This window comes from Pleurodeles waltl, chromosome 6 (assembly GCF_031143425.1).
Source record: "Pleurodeles waltl isolate 20211129_DDA chromosome 6, aPleWal1.hap1.20221129, whole genome shotgun sequence".
In the NCBI taxonomy this organism is placed as follows: Eukaryota; Metazoa; Chordata; class Amphibia; order Caudata; family Salamandridae; genus Pleurodeles; species Pleurodeles waltl.
This window is the reverse complement of record NC_090445.1, coordinates 853,370,486-853,396,036: the sequence shown is the minus strand read 5'-3', so window position 1 is coordinate 853,396,036 and position 25,551 is coordinate 853,370,486. Positions and strand designations below refer to the sequence as shown.

Sequence of the window (25,551 nt, the reverse complement as noted above, 5' to 3'; positions counted from 1 at the left end):
TTTTCATCTCGAGTGGCGCTCCGGCCTCCTGTACCCATACCACTTCTGCCCAGATTGTCAAGAACCGCTGAGCCCAAGTCACCCATGTGGCTTCGGTCTGGGCTTGGAGAGTTGGTATCCTGAGCTACTGAGCATGGCCATCGATCTTCTAACCAGGCTGCTCCTTCGCGAACAACTGTTGCAGCAGCGGGGGAGGGTTCATACACCCATACCTGTCCAGTCTCTGCTTTCTTGCGTAGAGATTGAGCTTCAGCAGTTGGCAGTTTTTGACCTCCACCCTGCCACTCCCCTCCCCCTAAGTTTATGTTAGCTTGTCGAGCAGGCATCCCTTTTACAGCACGGTGGTATACACCTGCCGATGGAGATATTTGTGGCATGGTGTGCAAAAAGCATAAGTTGGTCCCCTTTCTGTCCCCCTTCCTCAGGTTCTCCTTTTCATACTGTCTCTTGCCCAGCAAAACTCTGCACTAGACACTCTCAATAGCTACCTTTCTATTAACTCTTCTTTTTTGCAATTCCCTGATCAGCCATCCCTCTTCAAATCCCCTATTGTAAATAGGTTTTTAGAGTCTTTTACTTCTTTTTCTCGCTACTCCATTTATCATACCTCTTTGGGAGCTTAATCTTGTCCTGCAATTCTTGATGTGTGCTCCTTTTGAGCCTCTCTTTAATTGTCCCCTCAGACTCTTTTTGATTAAAACAGCCTTCCTCGTGGTGATTAAATCTGCTTGAAGAGTAAGTGAGCTTCAGGCTTTGTCATCCAAGCCTCCTTACTCCACTGTCTATCCTGACAAACTAGTGCCTCGCGCAAAAGCCTCCTTTCTTTCAAAAGTTGTCACTCCATTTTACATAGGCCAATCCATCATTCACCTACATTTTACGCTCCTTCACATCCTTCTAAAGAAGAGGAGCAAATCCACTGTCTGCACCTAAAAAGAGCATTGTTGTTCTAACTTAATCAAACAAAAGAGTTCCAGGTGAACAAGCAACTTTTCGTGAGGTATGTTGGAGCGAAGAGAGGTCTGACTGTGCAGAAACAGACCATATCCAGATGAGTCATACTCTGCATTAAGATCTGATATGGACTGGCCAAAAAAGCAACCTTCTGAAGGCTTGCAAGCTCATTCCACCAGAGCTAAAGCTGCGACCTATTTGTTAGCATGTGGAGTTTTGGTTCTGGATATCTGCGAGGCAGCAACATGGGCTTCTTTGCACTCGTTTACAGAGCAGTACTGCCTGCACAGTCAGGTCTGTAGGGATTGGCAGTTTTCCCGTTCTGTGCTGCAAGACTTCCTTGTTTGAAATTGGTCTGCAGACCCACCTACTGGGATGGTATTGCTTGGGTATCTATCCTAAGGTAAGGAATCTGAAGCTAGAAGTCTCTGTTAGATGAATAGGTTAGTTACCTTTGGTAACACATTATCTGGTAGAGACTATACCTGTCTGCAGACTCCTTGCTGACCCACCCATCCTCCTCACTCTCTGAACGTATTTCTGGAGACAGGGCTATTCCCTTTCAGGGCCCTAGTTGTCCACACCAATGCTCAGTGTTCTGGCTCTGCACTGCTGGCTTGGAAAGTCATAAAAATAAGCTGACATCAGTGCACCTGGGTGGCACCTATATAGGTGCTGCGAGCACCACTTTGTTTGTGGACGCGACAACAGACTCATGCGGAGCCACCTACCAGCTTACAGGGGTACTGCTCACGAAAAATCTTCCGGATCCAGTCTGACACCTGGGGAAATTCTAAAGTAAGGATTCTGCAACTAACTATAATCTCTACCAACCAAACCATTACCAATGATAAGTAATTTGTTCAATACTGGCTGGAAATCACTGAAACCCCGTCAAAGCATCCACACCGAAAAAACAGTACCTTCTTTAGGAAGAGGTTCAGGTGCTTATCCGCAATGGAGCAATAGAATCGGTACCATTGCAACACTTTGGCACGGTAGTGTACTCACTGTAATATTTCATCCCAAAAAATTATGGATCTCTAAAGCAGTTGACCTGAGGCCCCTCATCGAGTACATCCTCTCCGAACATTACCACATGATCCCTCTGCAGGATGTCATCACTCTGCTGCAGCAAAGCGACCTCGTGGCAAGGTGAGTTCATGATGGCTCTCAATCTGAATGAAGCCTGCTTTCACATACTATCCATCGCGCTCACTGTGGCTAGCTGCGGTTCATTGAAAGCCGTCAGCATTATCAATTTAAAGTGTTGCCATTCAGAGTCATCACTGTCCCCAGTATTCAAAAAATGCCTCACTGTGGTAGCCAGCAATTTCAGAAGAAGTGTCATTCACATATTTCCTTTCTTAGACGATTGGCTGATCAAGAATGAAAGCAACACCAATGTCCTGCTCACACCCAGGCCACTGTCTCCATCCTCCTTAGCCTAGGCTTCACAGTAAATATCGCCACGTCCCACCTTCGGCTCCTTCAGATTGAACCCTCTCTGAGAGCTGTACTCAATACCTGCAAAGCTTATCCCCACTCAGGCAAAAGAGCAGACATTCCAGCAAGTGCTGCCAAATCATCAATCAATGGTCAGAATAGTTATGCACCTTCTTGGAATGATAGCCTCATGCATAGCCATATTTCCCTATGTAAGCATTCACTTGCAGGCCCGCCAACAATGCCTGTCAACTCAGTGGTCACAAGCGGAGGGTCACTGGGAAGATCTAGTGTGGATGTGGACCAGCACCCATTGTTCTGTGATGTGGTTGAACTGAAAGAATATGTTGCAGGGCCAGCCCTTCATAGAACCTGTTCTGCAAGTCACCATCACCATGGACGCCTCTGTCGAGGTGGGGAGCAAATCTTTAGCGACTGACATTTCAGAGCATGTGATCGCTGCAACAAACTGGCCTCAATTTAATTATCTTAAGCTCCTGCCCATCCAGATGTCTCAAGGCCTTTTTTTTACCAGGTTCAGCACAAAGTAGTGTTGATAAAAAAGAGAACATGATTTCCATGTTTCTCTCCAAAAGGAAGGTAGAACACACTTGCCACATTTGTTTGTGTTAGTATAAATAATTTGGGCACTTCACCATTGGATACATCTGCTGACTGGGTACCTTTCAGAGTGGACAACGATTTTGCAGACCTCCTCAGCAGGATGCAGCAACAAGTCCATGACTGAGAACTCCACCCTCAAGTCCTCTTCCTTTACTTCTGCCATTGGGGGTTTCCAGGCATCATCCCCTTTGCCACCACTCAAAATGCTAAAGCCTTTGCTTCGTGGTTCCCACACACACAATCCATGGAAAATGCTGTATGGATTAATTGGTCAGTGATATTTGCCTATGCTTTACCTCCTCTCCCACTCCTTCCGTACGTGGTCCGGAAGCTTTGGCAAATGCCCCTTACTCTCATTCTGGTGGGTCCAGCGTGGGTAAGGCAATCGTGGCTCTCGACCTTTCTAGAGATGTCGGTGGTTCCCCACAAGAAGCTATTCAACAGGCCGGACCTTCTCATGCAGAACCAAAGCAGACACAAACATCCAAATCCCAGGCATTTCAATCTATTGATCTGGCTCCTGAGGTCCTGGAGTCCAGCTCTCTTAATCTGTCTCAAGAGTGCGTGTCTGTCCTCAATGAAGAACCCAGATCCACTGCATGGGTCTGCTACTCAGCCAAGTAGAAGACATTTGTCCACTACTTCATTATTAAGAACATAGACCCAGTTAAACCTGCAGTTCAGGATATTGTCTTTAACTCCTTCATCTCTAGAAATCAGGATTCTCTTTTACTTCCATTCGCATTCATTTAGCCTCTATCACAGCTTACATGCAGAACAGAGATTTTTTTTTTTTCAGAATCTCTTTCAACCAGGATTACTTAGAAGGACTCAAACAGGTTGTTTCACTTAGGGTACCCTCACCCCTATCTGAAACAATAATTGTATCCTTACCAGATTCATGGACCCTCTTTTTGAACGTCTCTACACCTGTGCCCATTACAATTCTTTTGCTTTCCTTGTGGCTATCACGTCTTTAAGGCAAGTTGATGAATTGCATGTCCTCATCCCAGAAGAGCCTTACTTTCAGGTGTATTTATAACGACAGAATTATCCTTAGAGCCAGCCCTAAATTTCTTCCTATGGTGGTATCCCTATTCCATCTCAATCAAACTATTAAGCTCCTGGTTTTCTTCCCATGGCCAGACATTTTGGCAGAGAGGACCCTTTACATTCTTGATGTCATGCGTGCCCTTATGTATTCCATCAATAGAGGCAAGTCCTTTTGCAAAACTCAGGAACTTTTTGTTTCTTTCGCAAAGCCACGCAAAGGCCACACTTATTTAAAGGCAAGCATAGCAAGATGGGTATTTAAACCTGCTACAATGAAGCTAGAAGAATTTGCCTGCCCAGCCCTCATTTTACTTGAGTAAAAGGGGCCACTATGGCTTCCCTTGGCAATATACCCATGGCTGACATCTGTAAGGCTGCTACATGGTCCACTCCACACATTTTCACCAAACACTACTGTGTGGTTGTCTTAGTACGCCAGCAAGCAATAGCTGGCCACGCTGTCCTAAGAATGCTATTTCAGTCCTCTACAACATCCTCCGTGCTAGCTACTGCTTAGTGGAGTACTGCTTTACAGTTTATGGAGAGCATTTAGATTTATAGCTGTACATTCTACAAACAGAATATGTTACTTTGTAAGTATCTGTTCGTAGCATGTAGTGCTGTAGATTTACATGCACAACCCACCTCTCCGGAGGCCTTTTGGTTGTGGCACATGTACATTTCTTTTACCTAACCTTTTGTATATACTTTCTTGCACAGTGAGCAAACTTCCATTTTCTAAGGCTCCATATCTATGCTTATCTGCTGTGCGGAAACAATCTAACAGTGGAGCAGATGCCCATGCACTTTACCAACTAAAACAGGAATCACTATACCTTGTGGCTCGAAAGACTTCTTTGTAGAAAAACAAATTGCAAAAGTCTGAGCCCAAAACTAGACCGCAGAAGTATACAGGCATGTGAATCGACAGCACTGCATGCTACAATCAGATGCTTTCAAGGTAAGTATCATATTCCATTCCTTTTTTGGATGGTAAGTATCATATTCATTTCCTTTTTTAGCTTTTATTGCAAACCCAGTGAAGAGTTCAGATTTAGATTTGCATTGTGATTGCAACAGTGAAGGGGGGGTCACATTAACTTGTCTCGATTCTCATTGCACGCCTACATCACCATCTTCATTTTGCCCTACCTGACATTGTTTTTTGAAATGTCTGTTTTGTATATAATATGTGTTTACTGTGAGACTCACAATAATGCTGCACAGTTCCCTGGTACTGCCATTACAATTTGTTAAACCAAGTAAATAGCATTGGTAAGTTTGTTTCCTTCCAATCCACAAAGAAAGGTATTAAGCAGTTAGGCTGAAATACTTTGGCATTTAGCTCTCCTGAAAAGTACAAACAGCAAATGAAAAGGTTCTCTTGATTGAACTAAGCTTGAAATATGCTATTTTACTTGCATACTGTTAGTATTTGTGCTGTCATGCTCAGGATACAAAAGGCAGCTCTTTGTTTATAGAGTTCGAGCCTTTCTCCTGCTATTCCAGTCCCTATGGTCTTTACTTGTAAAATGTATTGGGGAAGTGCCCCAAAGACCTGATGAGGCACTTGCACACGGAATGTGCCAGATGGTGAAGTGTTTTAGGTTAATGTCTTTGGTATGTGCTCTTGTCAACATGTGCATCTGATGTAGCTCCTCCTGCTGCTTCTAAATCATGGGTCAAGAGCTCTGGAGTGCTGCTCATAGGTGTGACCGGATGGAGGCTTCTGTTGTAAGGGTCATCCTCTCTTTTGCTTTTTATATATAGAAGGAATTCAAACTTTCGAAGATGTAAGGAAAAACTGACGAGGAAAGATAAATGGGATAAAGAGGATTTAGATCTAAATAAGACCCTGAACATACCGGTACAGTCCTAATCATGCTACTGCCAAACTATCTCCATGTCTTACCTGTTTAACATCAGTCTACACTTTGTTTTTGGCTTCTTTATCCTTTGTTAAGATCATTGAGGCGGTTGTGGAAAAATCATCACAAATGAAAGTTAATTGATTGGAAATCTGTTAGTTGGCATCCTCAGGGATTTGTTGTGATTACCTTCTGTATCTTATTGAGTAGAAAGGATCTTATTTGGGGGAAATGAAAGTGGTGTATAATCTCTCATGACCTGCATCCATTTTACATGGGATTTTAATTTGCCATTGTCAAATAAGACAACTTTACACCAGAGGTGTGAAGGAAGCATTGTATGACTTCACATGGAGCACTTGATTGCAGCCTTTGAATGTTGATTTTTGTTACAGCTTTTTAGAATTTTTATTACAGCTTGATTTTAGTTCTGTATAGTATGTACTATTTTGTGGAATGTGCTTATGCGCAGTAACTATGCTTAGAAACAACCTTCAATTTTATGTTTAATAAAAGTAATCTTAATCATTGCCCATGGCCAGCAATCTTTACTCTGTTACTTTTTGCTCAGTTACAAATGTAGGCAGGGACTACATGTGACAGAAATCAAACGGTGAATAGCTGCTTTGTATTTACAGAAAGGTAATGTTATGTTGTCTTCATTTATATTTTGCTAAAACTTTAAGGGGGCAATAATGAGGCACTCAGGTACTTTGCGAGTGGAAGCGTTTGTAATTATTTTTGGAGTCAGGGTGCTTGGTGGGATAGATGTCTTGATTTGCTTTCTGAAAGCTAATGTGACTAATTCCATAGCTGGTCAGGGGAATTTGAGGTGGATCAAACCTTGTTCTTGAAAGATCATCTGCCTGCCAAGCATTTGGTGAAGCACAGAGTGGGAAGATGGTGTTGAAAAGTAGGTGGTTTTTCAGACTTCATCCCGTCTGTCATTCGTATGTGGCAGGGAATTTCTGTAATAAGTTAATGTTATTGACTGGTGATTGATTTCTAGTTGTGTTGGGCAGTCTAGTGCTGCCAGTGGGCATGGTAGACTGCACTTCACCCACCCCTGAGTCTGTGCCATTTTAATTTATCCCTAAAGGCAGTCCCTCTTCTCCATAAATTAAACATATTAATAATTATGTATTCTGAAGCCTGGAAATGTTCAGAACTGCATTTTTATCTCTATTGGAGGTCTCATCATCCAAACATAAATTGCTGAAATGATGTTTTGTTGGAAACCTTTGGGAAAATAAATTATTTTCTCCAAAATGATTCCTTTAAAAGAATAATCAGTCTTTTCTTTGTGTTCCAATAAGTTGTATCTTATTAAATGGTTCTAATAACAATTAATTTACCCCAATCGTATATGAAGTAAAAAAGGAGGTATTTGTTGAGTGGTGTGTGAAAGTGACTTGTGCTGCTTGAGGCATGAAAGCAGTCTAGTAAATCTAGTGTATTTCTGTTAACATTTACAGTCTGTGAATCCTTATATCGTGAAACTATCCATCGTCGACGATGAATTAACACTAAATGTAAGTACTGACAAACTGCCTGTTTTTGTAGTGTGTACTTTGAATATATCTGCCATACTATAATTGAGTGGCCAAGCTGCAGCACATGGTGTAATTAATAAATCCGATATATGAACCAATGTAAACTCTTTGGGGGCGCTTTCTGGGTATAATTAATTTCTAGTGTACTCTGGAAGATGGAAATTTATAAAGATTTTGGGTATGGGCACCATATCAATAAAATATTAAAATAAAGTAAACTACATGTTCCCTAGTGCTAAATGGTGGCAAAATGCTGTTCATATTCTTTAGGGATGGCACAGTTTTAATCTTGAAAACCCTAGCGGGTGTGCATAACTTGCTTTGCAGATCAGGCATTTTGTAAAGAGAAGAGAACAGTAGCTATTAAAGCTTAAACAAAACTTACAGTGTGCAGTGAACGCAAAAAGTGTAGATTTGATATAGGAATGCACAACCTTGTGCCTGTTCCATTATTTGTTACTACAGTTTTCACAAAGCGGCTAAGGACAGTTGAAGAGTGCAACAGCTTAATGACACTGATGATCTTCCTGCTCTAATTTTGAGTGGGAAGATTGTGTGCATGGCTTAATTCCGCCTCCAACGAGGTGTTGGCCTGTGGTGAATTATATCACATAATCATAATCTTTGTTTTAATATGTAATTTCCTTCCAGGTTCTTAAGAACTTCATTACATGTTTCTCGTAGTTCTTAATTAGACATTATGCCTTGATTGAGTACAATTTAGAACTGTAAATCATTTATGCTCTTGTTTTTTCACACTGTAGGGGATGGGATTGGTGATTGCTCAAGCACTATTTGAGTATAATCGGTGAGTGTGCCTCCAATGGCAAAATGCGATTCCTTATTTACAAGCAATATTTTGTACTATTTTTGTCTTACAGCACCTCTATACCCTGAGAGCAAGAACATATGTGCCTGACTGATATAAACTTACCTTCTGTGTAGTATTTGAGGTGAAAAATGTTGAGATTTACCACATTGAATGCATCTATGCGTGTTAAAGGTCTTCAGGAATCATCCAACTTGCCTTTCAGCGTATTTAAAACAATACTTTATTTAGATAATGCCAGTAATAACTTTTGCATTGAAATCATTGAAATACAGACACCCCTCAGTACAAATGTGCATGTATCACTTGATTCTGCTTCAATTTGGTGTGAAAACTCTTGATAAAGGGCATGGGAAGTATGCAGATGACCAGGAAGAGGAGGAGTAAAACTGAAGAAATACTCAGCAAAAAGTAAAAAAAAAAAAAAAAAAACCAGTAAAAAAAGGACTGTAGGGTAACTTTCTTTGGAACAGCGCTTAGCAGGTGAGGAAAGAAAAGAACTGATGTCAGCGTGCCTGGGTGGTACCTACATAGGACCTGTGATGTCATATCCGGCGCGGACGTCGCCAACGACACATGAGGAGCTGATTGATGCCACCTAACGGTGCTCCATTAGCTCGTCACCACTGCACAAACGGTATCCACTTTTGAAGTTGGAACATATTTCTCGTGGAGAGAGAGAGAGATAGAGGGAAAAATAAATAAATAAATAAATAACAATATGAATGTAGACACTTTGAAAGCATATGTTTTAAAAGTCGTTCATTTTGCTCTGTCACTGGCCCAGCTAAGTTATGCATTAGGCACTGTCAAAGGATACACTGCTTCTCTGTCAGCATTCCTCTCACCCATCCCTCTTTGATATCGTGATCAGGTTTTTGAAGGGGCTGACACTCATTTTCTCCCACACCTTTTGTAATGCACCAATGTAATGTGAACTTTGTTTCATTTTTTGATGGGTGCTTGAATTGAGCCCATTCATAGGTGGCAGTATGTTTACTGACTTTCAAAACTGTTTATCTTGGGATCATTACGTGAGCTAGGTGCGTTGGTAAATTGCAGGCACTAACCCTCTAATGGGACAAACTGGTCCTCTGGGCTAAAACAGCTTTCCTGACAAACATGGAGACCCCTTTTAACTTGTGACAATCTATTACCCTTCCTACTTTGTATCCTCCTCATCATCCTACCCAAGAGGAAAGAGATTACAAAACCAAATCCCTGTAGAGAAGTCAGTTATTATATTGATCACACTAAGGAGATCCAGTCTGACCACTAGCTCTTTGTGGGGTATGCAGGCAGCAAAAAGGGCAAGGCAGTCCAATGTTATCTCATTGTATCAGACTGTATAAAAATGTGCTGTGCCTTTGTTAAAAAGGAATCACCTGAGAGAATCCACATTCTGTTCCCTCGTGAGAAGTCTTTAACTTCCGCTGTTGCCAGGGGTGTTGAGATTTGTGGTGCGGCGACAGGGCTTCCCTTCACACCTTTGGTAGGCACTATTGCTTGGATTCAGAGTAGAGAGGGGCTGGCCATTTCACATGTTCGGTGTTCTGGGATTTCGTTTTTGTTCCTTCAAAAACTCCAGCTGGGAGGAGATACTGCTATTGAACACATGAGAAATTTGCGAGTAGAAGTATTCATGAGAAAAAAAGTTACTTACCTTCGGTAACTATCTTTCTGGTGGATACTTTATCTACAAATTCCCATCTGCTCCCGCTCACCTTCCCATTTTGAAATATGTTCATAGCCAGTGAATACCAAAAACGTTCCAATTTAGTTGTTGCACTGCACTGCTGCATATATGACATGTTGTTTTCCAGTCTCTGCCTATAAAGACACTGAAACAATAGAACAGATGTCAGTGTGCTGATTTGGGCGCTGTATGGCTCCAGTGACGTCACTTTAGTGTTGCTTTCGGTGCTGAGATTGAGCCAGCGCCCCTTGCCGGCTCAGGAGAGCAAAGTAACGTTTCTGGATCCAGTTTAAGTCATGGGGATATTCAGCAGCTGAGAAATCTGCAGGTAGATATAGTATCTTCTAAAAAGATTGTTTACGATGGTAAGTAACTTTTGTTATCGTTTGCCGTTGCAGCTTTGTCCTGGTGCCCTCTTTACTGCATACAAACTCGTAAGCATTGCAGTGCACAATAGTCCAAGTATATTGACTGTTTGGTAGATCTCTGTTGGTGCCCCTAAGATGCTAAACTGCTATTTAAGGCAGAATGCCAGGCTTCTGTTATACATATTAACTTTCCTCCTGTATCGTGACACAAGCCGACATTATCTTTGGAGTGGTACATAAGAGCAACCTTCTTGTATTATGATTGTTTTCTTTGTTTTACGTACATTTCCCTCATTCCTATGTTTTGTGAATGCCTTATATATGAGCTGGTTTCTTATTTTCAATGGTACTTTTAATGCTTTATTTAAAACGAAAAAAAATGAAATGCGCTTATATGTAAGTCTATGTTCCTGTTCTATCTCCATAGACAATATCGGGATAAAGAAGAGGAAAATCAGACTGGGTTTCTTTCTGCATTGACAAATATGGTAAAGCACAAGTTGAAAAGGACTCACGTTATTACATTAATACCTTAATAAGATGGTTTCAGTTGGCTTATAAATGTTCAACTGTCTCTGTTTTCACTTTTAGTTTCTTTCATATGTGTGTGACCTTCTGTAAACTGCTACCCTTTGGGCCCATCAATTTCAATTTTAAGACAACACAATAGCACCACTTAATGAACTTTTGAAGGCCTACCTCACTTATGAATGTCTGCTGGGAGTCATTGGGGCCCCCACCATTTGATAACATGCACCTTGTACATAGCACTTTGACCAAAAACAGAAAACTAACTATTATCCATTTTGAACTTATTACAAAACCTTTACCCAATGCAAAGTACTAGAAATAGTGCTATAGATGACATATTGGTAAGGTGTGCATTTCCATTTGTGGTTTTTACACATACTCATCTGTGGCCTTTCTGCTGCACAACACAGGACTTGTTAGTATGTATGTGGTATTCTAATGCAAATTGCAGCTGACTGCTGTACATGGTCAAAGACATATGATAAGAGGTGTACTGTTACTTCGTCAAGATGTCTTGTTCCTTAAAGAGATGTGTCCTCAGCTCTTTTCTAAATAACAGCAATATTGGGCAGCCCTGGTGAATACTGCGATATTGTTTCAAATCCCTAATGCATATACGAGGAAGGCCTATTGCCTTTTTATTTTTGTTTTTTTTACACTGTGTCGTCTCAAGCCTGAAGGCATCCTGACGGTAGCTGTGCAGAGAGACATCAGTGATCATTAGCTTGTCAATCAAGTAGGCAAGATGTCGGTTGTGATGGCTTGTAGGTGACACAGCTGGTTTAAAAGATGGTATGGACTGACAAGGAGTACACTATATGTAATATCCCCAGGAAATGATTGCCCCCGTGCACTGTTCTATGTGGTGATCAATCCAGATTCCAAGTAAAGTGCTTCTACTTGTGCAGATTTATTCAAATTTCATATACTTCTCAGAATTTTGCCTACAAACTTGTTGAAAAACTTAACTATTTAAATTGGATCCCTTATAAACTTTTTGGTGGCTTCTTTCAATTATATATTTTTAGAAAGTGCATTTTACCCAATTATTGATAGTGAGTGCAGACCGGCTGGTTTTGCCATTGTCTTCACATCACATTGTCTTTGATCAGTTGGACAATATTTGTTAGGTTGGGAAAATGCCATACCCAAGTAAACATTATGTAGCACATTTTCCATTTTTTTTTTCCTTAGATTCCATTTAAATTCAACTCTTCTTCAGAACAATAATTTTACGGGTTTATTTAAAAATAAAATGTTTTGGGGAATATAATGATAATGGTCATGACCACATTGTAAACTTATCAGGGTTAAATCAGTGATAATCATATAATTTGCATAATCAATGTATTCATGGAAGAAGAGCCCAGTGTTGGGGGTGATTTTGTAATATCTTTAAAAAGTGATGCTGCTATAATGAGAAAAGAAGCTGAGCAAAAAGGTATTCTTGGTTTAACCCATTTCTTGTTATCTCCTTTGTTTTTAAGGCCTTTATCTGACTGATATGAACTCTATTCCACATCTTAACATGCCAGTTGGGTATCCTTATTGGACTAGCAAATTAGGCCTTAAAATGGGCCTGTCCACCATTTTGAACACTGTAGAAAAATCTATTCCGCCAACGTAAATGGGCTTATACTCAGATTTAGGATATTTGTATATTAAAACATACATTAACATAGTTTAGCAAGGGTGGGGGGATTCTTTTATTTTATTTTTACTAAAACTTGATTTTTTTCCTAAAATGTTTTATTTCTACACCCACTCCAAGAAGGCATTTAGCAATAAGCTCAGTAGTAAAGTCAAATAATTTGATACAATTGTACTTTCAGGGTGATTAACTTGTCCTTTTCACTTGCTTGATGCATCTTTCATCTTTTGCAGGAATCGAATGCTCTTTGAGGTCTATAGATCTTTGGACGCTGTTAAGGGTGTTGTAGAACCATTACACAATTTCAAATACAAACCAAACACATTTTACAGTATGACCAATGTGGCCATACAAGGGAAATTCCAGTCAGAAATCAGGTTAAGGTTTACTTTTATTTACAAACTCAAGCTCAAAATCATGTAAACAATTCTAAGCACAAGATTATAAAAATAAAGAATCACCAAGGATTGACCGAGGCAGCAAAATAAATACAAACAAAATAACGTTAGAATTACAAGCCTTTCAATTAAGATTACACAAAACATAAGCAACAAAATCTGCTACTTAGAAAGTAAAGGTTGCTCATTTCTACATAGCATTAGTTCAGTTTCAAGTTACAAAGTCAAAGAGCTGAACATAGAGGATAAACCCTACTGCTAACCAAATTAGGAGATATGTGGACAAAAGATAAAAAATACAAAAAAGGACAAACATAATTTGGAAAAAGAAAAAGATAAGTTCTGTCATCAGATAACTAACTAAGGTTGGCATAAGACAGGTAATAAGTGAAAGCATCAGCAGGTCAGAAGCTCGGTCAGGAGTCTTCTGAAAAGACACAAGGGAAAATATCTAAACTCTAACAAGACATCTCATGGGGCAAAATGCAGAGAGGAAGATACCTCTCCAAGGGGCTAGGCATACGGGATTCTCAGTCAGCAATCAGAATCAGCAGGGATTATCTCGGGAACTGTGACTCAAATCCAGATGTCTGTCATTATAGTAAAATGACCACATTAATCCGATTTGCCAAAATGGTCAGTCCATGTTACCTTGAAAGGGATACCATCTAATTGAAATCAATCAAATGACTCCAAAAGTTACACTGCCATCCTTTCCATGTATGTTATGAGAACACCATCTCTCCATCCGATTCCATGCAAAGTTGCAACGAGTGTTTAAACTTTTAGTCCATAATCCAGGATGTTCTCATTTCAAGGCCAAAACTATACATCTGTCTATATCCAAACTATGCATTATACTATTATCAACTAGCTGCTCATAGGAAAGAAATGTGAAAGAAATTCCACGTTAAGCAAAATGACATTGCAATTTTTGCATAGTCACAAAAATGAATTATGCCTCAGTTAAGCTAACACAAAAATAAAATAACATGTTTACATTCAAATAAAGCATCAATTTCATTATGCAAATTGTAATTTTAACATAAATGCAGTTCATTAGTGTTCATGTTACATTAATTCAAAACAAATTATTGCCGGTGGCATATTTCAATATTTATGATGCACTACTACATTTATATAAATTTGCACACATAGTTAAAATATAAATCATTAGAAATTCAATCCTGTTTTAATATATTATGTTAGTGCAAAGTCCAAAATGCGTGATTACATGACTTTAGTTTGATTAACATTAAATAAAGCTTAGATACCATCAGTATTTTTTTAATTTGATTATACATGTGGACATTTAACATGGCTATGTGTTGACAGTACTACATTTTAAACTCCTAATTCTACGTTAACTTGATGCATTTTCTAACACGTATAGCTGAATACTACAGCATGAGGGACCATCCAAACCTTTCAGCTATATCACTTATAAAGTGGAACAAGGATACATCCCATCAAGGAAGTTGGGATGCCAGTCTCATGCAGGTTTTTTTTAAAAATGTAATAAAAGTCATAAAAGTACTGTTGGTTTTAATACAATCATCAGGATCTCTTCTGAGCCTACAGTCATTGAACACCTTGCTTTCTTCATATCTGGGTTCATATTTCCAACAGTTGGGTTGTTAGTATAGAGCTTGGTGGAGTGTCCATTTCCCTTCACTTATAATTGTAGCCACTATAAGTCCCCTCTTGGTTACCTTTATATTAGCAGTGATTACTTTGTTTCTACTTATATATATTACTAATGCTAGTGTTGACTTAATAATCATAACATTTTAACCCCTTATTATTACATCATGGGTAACATAATCCATGATATCTTTGATTGCATCACCTACATTAGCCATTACATTTTGAGACCAATATATGTGACTTTGAATGTTGGCAGCAAGTACTACAACTGATATATTCCACTTCACATTTATGACTGTGTTTACAGAAAGTTGGTAGAACAAATTCAGTGGAATGGAATGAGCCTGGCAGTGGCATCCTGACCTGTTTTCCCCCAGGCCTGCAAGCGGCAGGGCTCAACAAACTGGACTAGTTGATCACAGAGGTACCGGATGTCATCTTGGTGGTGGGAGAGGACTTCTACCTCACTCTACAGGGGGACTTACAGAAAGATGACACGCCTGCACGTTTTCCTGGAAGCGATATAGATGACGAACCTGTGGAGGGTAAATCTCCCTAGACTGTTGCAGTACTCCTATGCTTCCAACTCCATGTGTGCCATGTCCTAACTTGACTATCTCATGGTGCCCAAGCATAGAGTGGGAAAGCTTAGTGACTAGTGGTACCTCACAGGAGGCACCCCTGCCCCCCTCCACCACTACCACCCCACCGCCTTCCCCCTCATGGCCAGCCTACAGGCAGTGGTACCCAAATGCAGTTGGGTTTGAGACTGGACCCCTGGGATATGCCAGACTGGAATACCTGAAGGTCCAGAATCCAAACAACTGACCACTACTTCAGAGAAAACACAAGGTCGGTGGGCTCTAGTGTAAACCTATGGGAATCAAATAAAATGGTTATTGGGGACATGTCATAACCCACATGGGGGGAAAAGGAAGGAGAGAGTGAAAGACCACAGGGAGTTGGAGGAGCAACTATTGCAGGAAAAGGCAGACTACCTAGCTTCCCTCAAGGTGAAGTTGGTGCAGCGGATAGAGCTGTTGCTAGAGTAGTATAGGGTCCAGGTTAACCAGGAGGGGAGAACACCACTGCAGTAAGCAAGCCAATCTCGGAGGTGGGCAATAAAGCATGGAAGCTCCTAGCATGGCTTGCCCACAGAGATGAAGGGCAGGGATTGATCCACAGGTTGAGCAGACAGGGTGCAAAACCAGTGGCGACAACGGAAGGCACCCCCCCAGGTCTTTACTGACCACCTGAGTCTGTTGTACCAATCAGGGAGGAAGAAGGACTGGGCGACCTGACTGGTTTTGTTGTAATACCTGAGTCTGAAATTTCTGAAGCCGTGACTCAGCTAAAAGTAGAAAAGCCCCAGTTGAATTCTACAAGGTCCCGAAATCAAAGATTACGGGGAGTTACAGGCACAGTACAACATGGTGACTATGCAACTCCTCCACTATGTGCAGCTGGCACACATTGTGAGGAGTCACACAGGCAGACTGTGACGTAGCGGAGGAAGCAACGTTGGAGTTGAGTCCTGAGTACTCCCCTACACAAGCATGTGGTGTCACAGATCTATGTCACACTGCTTATCAATGGCCTACCCTCGCTCACCACACTAAGGGACAGATTGGAACTAGCCCTAGGGAGGCTTGAGGATGGCACCTTTGTAGATGCGTGCAGCTACACAAGGGGAGTGGCTATATGGGCAGCGTTCAGGTTCGTACAATTACAGATATTGCACTTGGTGTACTTTATTAGATCAAGGCTGCTAGCGATGGGGAAGGTAGAGGAAGACCGATGCCATAGTGGTTGAAGGCAACAAGGTACACTATTGCACACCCAGTGGGGCTGCCCACAACTGACGCTACTGAGATACAGTTCGCAACACACTGTCATGAGTTATTGTAACACCTTGAGTCTCACCCTGATCTTAGTGAAGCTGAGTATCTGGTGAGAACAATCCCTGGACAGGTACATGTGACTCTTCTGTAATGTCACAGTAATGATAGCTAGACTGGACGTAGTCCGTCACTAGGGTGCCATGTTGCCTCCAAAAATAGCTGTGTGGTAGTCGAACCTTAAATGGTTTATGAGGTCTGAGGAATTGGTTTATAAATCTTTTTGCAAATTTGAAAAGGTTTGGGCCCGTGGCAACAAAATTGGAGATGATGGGGAAGGAGATGGGGCTGGATCTGCAAAGTTTTGATGCCGGCTGGGCTGCTGTGAGGAACACCAAGACATAAACTACACCTGGAGGGACATTGGGGGAGGGGGGATGGGAGGTGCCAGATGAGACCAGTTATATGGCATAGTCTATCAAGAGTGGGCATGTATATGAGCTGGATTGCGGAACTCAAGGTTATAGCTAGTAACTGTTAGTTTGTGTTTGTATACATCTGTTTTGTTGCAAAACCAATAAACAGATGTTTTTAAAAAATAGGATGCTATTGCCACTAAGGAACTTGTACTTTAGGCATTCAAGATGGCTTCCCCTCTTTGGTGAGTGTTGTGAGTCTTGCGGCTTTATGGGACAAGTAGTTCTTCTTGCTGTTACAAGGTATTTAACATAAAGTAGTGCTCTGAGTGCAAAGCTCCTGTCCAGATGGTACCTATACTCTGTATCCCTCAATCCTCTCCTGAAGCAATGCAGTCAGGACCTTCAGAGCACTGGGTCATTCATATAGGACTGATGGGTAGATATATGCGTATTCTGCACCTGATCCACACCCTTAGGGTAGATAGCTGGTTCCAGACTGTCTTTGTTATGTTGGAAGTGTGTTTCTGGAGAGGGGTATTGGTGTCCTAGTGATTTGGCATTTGGTGAAAGTTGGGGTTCACATTTGTCCATATTTATGTTATTGAGCCAGGTTTTCTCAACGATATGCTAACAAAGGCCCTGTGCCTGATGGTTTGGGTCCCTTTTGCCTCAGGTCTCAAAATCGATAATGAAGAAGCCCAATAAATATTCTCTGGTGCCAGCCAAGGGCTCAATGAGAGAGCACATTATCTTTAGGACAAAAGAGAAGGCGAGGTGCATTTTGATGATGAACCACTCTGTGAACCTCTCCCCAGGGCTCAAAGATTCAGATGCTTAGAGGAAATGTCTGCTTACATGCTGATGTCTTGTTATGGAGGCATCTCCACCTTAAAATACTCATGAGTTGCAAGATGCCAGTGGTCTAGGTACTTCACCAGAAAGGAACATATGCTATGCCTCTGGCCTTACTTCAGAGGAGATCTCCTCTATCACACAGTTGTTCAGAAGACAGAGGCCTTCAAACTGACTCTAGACACTGTTTATTTGCACTATGGGTACAGTTGACACACTGTCTCAAAATGCTTGGATGAGTTCCACTGGATTTTCAAGAGATGACCAGGCTACTCTCATTGCCATGCTCTTCAATTGCAAGTGGCTTTTTTTTTTTTTTGGGGAAACGATTGACCCTGCCTTGGAAAAAGTTCAAGAAAAGGGGTGTGGCGCGTGCCTTTGGCCTGATCTCCCATTTTCGGCAGATGAACCAGTCCAAATATTCTGTGACTATTCTAGGGCTGTGAAGTCCGTGAATTGACAACCATTTCAGCCCATCCAGGAGTACATCTAGGAGACATCTGCAGGTTATCCATTCCCCTTCCCGGCTGCCTCTAACCTCTCTGACTTTACCACTTCATGTCATAACTTTCTGGTGGGGAGGGTCTCCCATTTTGTTACTGAGAGGGAGAGTATTGCAAGATACCCCTGTGCTCCAGTTGGTCCACCTGGGTGCACCCTTCCCTTCCTCCTAACATTTTCTAGGAAGGAAGAAATGGGCCTAACTCTGCTTTCTGAACTACTCTTGTCTCCCTCCCATTAAGCCCGAGACGTGAACAATTATTCTGCTACATTTGTTTGAATCAACTTGGTGAATTGCCTAACTAGACGAGTACAAAGGAGTAGTAGGCTTGATCAAGTATTCAATACATCTGGTGCTGGCCCGAATCGACCTACTACTACAAACCTATTTTCCGCTAAAAGTACTTTTCAATCTCTGGAATGAGCTGTTAAAAAGAGACTTCAAAATGGTGGAAGGCTGCCTCACTTACAAAATACCTTGAGCATGATCTTATACCAAGAGGCCTAAGGATTTTGATCTTTCCTCCTATTGAGACCACATCCCAAGAAAGACTTCAATAGTGGGAAGCCAATCTGCCGACAGCTTCCAATAACATGATACGACAACTAATAGACATAGCACAAGCGGAATATGAAAAAATATTGGAATGAAGTGGATATACTTAACAAACAAATTGAAGAGGCCAATTGGGCGACATTTCGATGAAAAACTATGAAATTCTTAATAAAATCATTGACCAATATGAAGAGGATATCATTCAGAGAAAAACTAGGAAATTTAGACAAGATCTCACAGACTACCAACTTGGTAGAGTGTACACATTTGGTAAGAAATACGACAGCATTAAGACATCAAACTCGATTACAGAACTAACTTACTGCTCTGAAACACTACCATCATCAAATGATAGACTCACCGGAAAAAAGTGAAAAAAGACAGCCAAGTAGACCCACAGTACATTTTTACAAAGAGGTCAGTAACGGCACAGGACAGTCGTATAAAACCACCAGGTTCTAAAACACAAGAGACAAATATATCAGGAATACAGACACGAGCTCGCAGAAAGGAAGCCAGGCACAAAGATCAAACAAAGAACTGATGGTTAATTTATCTAAACAAACTTTATTCACACCCCAAATTGATATTTTGACCAAGGGCCTTTCATTTTGCCCGACTCATCGTTGGGACTTGGTGCAAACTAAAATTGACCTGTTTAAATTCACAAGAAAACTAAAACTTAAATCCTTCTTTTCCACTTTAGAACAAAGAAAAATTATATCCTTTCAACAACTCATCTCGAGTGACTTCACAGTCCAGTATTTGGGGACAACGCAACTACTTAGTAATCTCTCTAGAACTAAGGAGCAAGAACAATCACTCACTGAAATAGCCATTGAACTCAACATTGATACATCATTTCATAAACAATCCAATCTACCAATTAAATCAACCTTTACACTTATATTACCATCAGGTATCTCTATTGATTTATTCTTCACAGCTATGATGGAGGATCTTGACCAAGAACACCAAAAATATGTCAAAAAACAGAAATATCTTCCTTTCAATACCAATTGCAAACAAAGAAAGGCAATTTGAGAATTACAAGAAGACAATACTATTCTTATAAAAGAAGCAGGCAAGGGAGGTAACATTGTCATCCTCAATAAAAGTGGTTATCTCCAAAAAGTCTACCAATAAATCAATGACATAATTTGCTATAAAAAAAACTCTTAGGTAATCCTACAAAGGAGGTCCAAACCAAACTCAAGGAATTACTTGACTACTTGTGCTCGAGAGAAATTCTCGCCCCAGAAGAGAGAACTTTCTTATTCATTGAACATCCAACTACCCCTACCCTATACCTTCTACCTAAAATACACAAGGGAGGCCACCCACCCAAGGGGAGACCCATTATTTCAGGCATTAATTCTATCTGTCCTAATTTGGGTATCTTCATTGATTCAGAACTACAACCTTTTATGAAGAATCTAGCTTCCTTTATCAAAGATCCCAAAGACATATTACAGAAACTCCAAAATATTGATTGGTAACCTGACTGCATACTCGCAACTGTAGATGTAGTCAGCCGCTATACTTCTATTAATCACCATGATCGGATTGAGGCAGGCCAGAAGTGTCTTTCAGCACGATCAGTACATCTGCTTGAAAGGAACTAAATTTTCATAGATATGCTGTCCTTTTGTCTCACAAACAATTTCTTCCTTTTTAAAGGACAATATTTTCTCCAGTTACAAGGTACAGCTGGGGGAGCTCGCTTTGCTTCTCTGTACGCCACTGGGCGCAGTCGAACAACACTGGCTCTGGAATGAAGACCTGGAACATCACTCACAGCAGATTATTTTCTGGGGCCGTTACATTGATGATATCCTTCTCATCTGGCAGGGCCAAGAGTCCCTCCTTCAGGAATTTCTGAACTCCCTCACACCTAACAAATGGAATATTGAAGTGACCTACCAAATTTAAAAAACAACACTTGAATATCTGGACCTTACTCTGTACATTAACAACAACAGACTACATATCCGTTTTCATAGAAAGAACACAGCAACTAATTCCATCCTACATGTATCAAGCTGTCCTCCACATAGCACAATTCGCAATGTACCGGCAGGAGAATTCAGAAGGGCCAGACTCAACTGTAGCAATTGGGACGATTTTGAGACAGTATCCTCTGAAATCTCGGAGCGCCTTTTCAGAAGAGGATATAATTCCTCCAGCTTGAAAAACACCAAAGAACACTTTGCCAAAATAAATCGTACTATAATCCTGAACAAAACAACTACTCAGACCATACCCATCCGCTTCATTACATGTTTCCACAACAGTCAACAACATATTCGAAAATTACTTCACAAACACTGATACCTACTCAATAAAAACCCCTCCATTAATCAGCATATTTCTCCTGCTCCACAGATGGGCTTTAAAAGAGCTCAGAATCTCAGAGATAAACTATGCTCTTCCTTTTATCAAGAAAGGAAAACCATCCAATACTACATGAGATCCACGTCTGGCTTCTACACCTGCACAAATTGCTCCATTTGTAAACTTGGTCTGACAAAATCTAAAAGTATCTCAATCGATGATCAACAATTCACAATATGTGACTTTATTAACTGCGAGGGTACCAATACAGTTTATCTTATCATCTGCCCTTGCAAAATGGCTTTTATAGGAAGTACAACTAGAGCACTCAAAATACGAATACAGGAACACTACCTGAATATACAGAAGGATGACTCAAGACTTCTACTGGATGAACATTTTGTCAAATGTCACCCCCATACACAATCGTTTACTTTCTGTGGCCTAATAAAACTCAAACAGCACCCATGGGGAGGCAACTTTGAACTTAAACTGCGACAAAACGAAAGCAAGCTTATTATTCGTTTTGACACTGTTCAGTGTGGTCTTAACAAGGATCCTGAATGGCAGTACTGGCTCCATTGATGAACTATATTTACACCAATTAGTTATGAAAGTTCTGTTTTATTGTCTCTGTTTTCATGTTCTTTAAGCAGCTCAAATGTTCTTACTATAATATTATCTATACATAGGGTGTTACATGTACCCCTCTAATGTACAACAAACCAAGGTCTAACATCATTTATCTGTGCTATATACATGTATGATGTAAACATGTTACTGCCCATCCTCAAGAGATTGCTTTGGGGAATACACCACACTTCAATAACTCTAATTATATTTATTACAACATGCTAGAGCATCCCTAAACATTATGACTTATTTTGCCATGATTAGCTGTTTACTGGTTCCCAGGTAAACCTTTACTGCTTTCACCTTAAATGGATTTATGAGATTTCATCCTAATCATAGACATATTTTTGAATTTATAAGGACCTCTCATTTTTGACCCCCTTGATCAATACACGGCCGCTTTCCTTGATATTTACTTAGAAATAAGATCGTTCAAATATGGCCAATGTACCACATACTCTCATATTAGCCATATCGGGGCTAAGGAAACAGAAGTAGGAGCTCGCACTTTATTGTTCATTAGAAACAGAAGAAGGATTATTGCATGTACTTCATTCAATAAAAGGCCCTAATACTGATGCAGGACTAATCCAGAGACAAATATGATCCATCAAATATGGCTTACGCAACTACACATACTTTTTCCAGCCTTACTGGGGTCTAGGAAATAGAAGTAGGAACTTGTCTCCTTGTGTTTAATAAAAACAGGAGAAGGACTTCTCCATGTTATCTCATTCAATATGGCGCCGGCTAGGACATCGTATTACCGATCACAGCATTAATCCCGAGACATTCTTCAACTATAAGACCGGTAAGAGATCCGTCCTGGAACGTTCCATAACCCCTCTTTATATAGGATTCAACATATCTACCAGGCCATTAAACTACTTTCTTCATATATTCCGTGCTCAGTTTTCATATGCGAACTATCGATAAATATGATGTACACCTCGTATACTTTAACCCATACCATACTTAGAATTTTTCTGCTTTTTACATCTCACCCTCAAAAACGGGTTCTACATGTATATAAAAGTACCTCGATAAACATGTACTCGTCATTGTGTTTTCCTATAGATTATGACAATATCTCATTTTTTTGCTTAAATAATAACATAGATAATAGGATATCAACTCGACTTCCAGCCGTTTCTCCTACATTATCCTTACACTAAGCACTAATGTACTGAAGGCTATTCTAGCCTTGCTATGTCTCGCTCTCGCAGGTCATGCTATTTATATAAATTGAAAGATACGTCACCCATGATGTACTTATCCTGATTCAACATAGTGTGTGCATTGAGACCTCTTATTTTGTACTATCCTACTTCTTAGAATATAATATTATTTTTTCTCGTTTTGTGAATATCCAGAAAAGTGAGATTCTCACCTGGTTGTTAGAATTGATTTGACATCGTAGGTTCTTCTTTGAGTCCATGCTATAGGATTGGATATATTTAAATATTATACTAATGTTCTCCTATCTTGATGACATGGAATAGTCTCACAACTTCTGAATTGATCTGAATACAGAATCTTCTTACTATAAGGCTATACTATATCTAATATTCATATGTGTTATCATTAGACTATGAGGAGAATATGTACTTATAATATATTGTCTCTATTCAGATTACTCTCTGTGATTTAAAAACAGACTGTTTTTGATGAACAACATTAGGTATGACTTTTCTTTGCTATATTTACTATCAGATATTATTTACTAATCCTTATTAATACACAAATATTAATGGGATAAAACCATAATTTATTTCTGCCAGCACTAGTCTCGCCCTTAAAGGCGGCACAATTCCATGTGCATGAACCTCTAACACCTACTACCATGAACACTTACTTATTGTTTCTTTCACCGTCCTGGGCTAAGTCACAGGATTATCGGTTGAATAAGATCTTCACTTAAAACCAAGACACTTTTTCCTTTTCCTTCCTCTATCACTACACTGAACTAATGGGCTATATTTCGTTATTCCCTTTACTTACACTATACTCTAATACCTCCACTGTTTCATTACTTGATTCTATTACTATCTATTATTTGCAGCCTTGAAAAAGCCCCAGGTGAATCCACCACAAGGGGGCGAAACACGTTTCTCCACATGCTAAAGAGACCTTTATTTAACAAGATTTCAACAAGTGTTCTTGATCTCAGGCCAAATTATCATCAATAAATGCACTTGAACTGAACGTGCAGCCTCGATGCATCAATTCTTGACTATACACTGTGGCATTACTGCAACTTTGATATTTTATAAATCAGTGGGTTCTCTACCTCTTTGTAGTTCCTTCCTCCTAACTAGACTCTTTCTTTAGAGCATATTCACGCCTTAAATCTGGTGTCTTTGAGTGAGCGGGGCATGGGATTCTATTCCATTTACTTTTTGGTGTGTGTGAACTGATGCAGACCAGATGGATGAATTAATCTAACCTCATTTAGTCAGCCTTCTGAACCAGTTTATATGGCAGGACAAGTTTAAGATGAGCTGGGTCCTCTTGGTCTGGGCTCAGGGGGCTGATTGGTGTCCCTGGTCCTCCAGGATACATGCTTCCATCTTCTGATTCTCCTCACCAACAGGTGCTATTTAACAACTGCACTAATGTGTTTTTATGAATATGCTGGCAGTTGTAGCAGCCTCACTGTGTAGTTCGGGAATCCATGTATTTCAATACTTCGACAACAGGCTCCTGAATGCAGAGCCCTCTACACTGGCCCAGGAACATTTACAGCTGATGATTACTCTCCTCCGTGATCTGAGGGTGCTTTACCATTAAGGTGCAGAAATCTCACCTCACTCCCACATGGAAGCCAAGTTTTACTGGACTGGTGTTTAACACAACCTTTATGAAAACCTTATGTCCTACTCAGGATCACAGATATTCAAACGATGATTCCAATTTGTCTGAGCTATTGAATCCTAGTCCTGAAGGTCTTATCCCGGTTTGGCCATAGTACCTTTTGCATGTGTTGGTACCTGAGCTCAAATGGGTGCAACATCAAGGAAGGAAGTCTCTTGGCTCATATGCAAATTTTGCATCCGTATCTGCGCTGGTCACCGGTGGATTGACCCCGCTAACCTGAGGGAATGTCTGTTGACTACTCACCCACTTCCATCTTCCATCCCTGCAGGCTCATGCATGCTACCATTGTCACACACCCCTCCTCGCTGGGCTGGGGGCTCATTTGGACAACATGACTATATGATTTGCAGTACACGAGTGGGCAGCTACTCCCTGAAGTGGTGGAGGTGATCTTCTCCAGCTTGATGTTTCGACTAAGAAAAGGAATTGATCTGTTTTTTTTGCGATCCACTTCCCTCTCATAGGTTAGTGTGCAATGCCTTTAAGTTCGACTGGTGTCAGGGCATGTTGTATGCATTTCTGTCGATCCTACTTCGCTCTAAAAATCCTGCGGAAGGCGTGGGAGGATCGAGCACAGCTGTATACGATCGCCCCATTCTTGACGAGGATGATCTGGTATGCCGATCTGTTGACACACCTTAAACAGCTGCGCCTTCCTCTCCTATACAGAGCAACCTGCTTTCACTGAAGGATGGTAACGTCATCCACCCGAGCTGCCAGACGCTGCTTCTGCATATGTGGAGATTTACTGTGCAGTTTAGCAGGCTTTTGCCTTCCGAATGTGGTCACAGACGTCATCTTGGCTACCAAGAAGCATGCTACTAAATCCATCTCCACAGGATTAGACAGGTTTGATTGGCTCATTGAGACCTGTTGTGATTTGCATTCTGGGAATTGAAGTCACGATTTTTATGATTATAATT

The 25,551-nt window shown here is 40.6% G+C and overlaps 1 protein-coding gene across 3 annotated transcripts in view; it reads left to right on the top strand.

Annotated features, from left to right (window-relative positions):
- ARMH3 (armadillo like helical domain containing 3) overlaps positions 1–25,551 on the top strand; it is a 748,421-nt gene that overhangs the window by 245,285 nt on the left and 477,585 nt on the right. For all 3 annotated transcript variants that reach the window (XM_069239576.1, XM_069239578.1, XM_069239579.1), the window contains exons 9-11: positions 7,421–7,477; positions 8,263–8,306; positions 10,819–10,879. In XM_069239576.1, the coding sequence (XP_069095677.1) occupies positions 7,421–7,477; positions 8,263–8,306; positions 10,819–10,879 (162 nt within the window). The remainder of the gene's footprint in view (positions 1–7,420; positions 7,478–8,262; positions 8,307–10,818; positions 10,880–25,551) is intronic.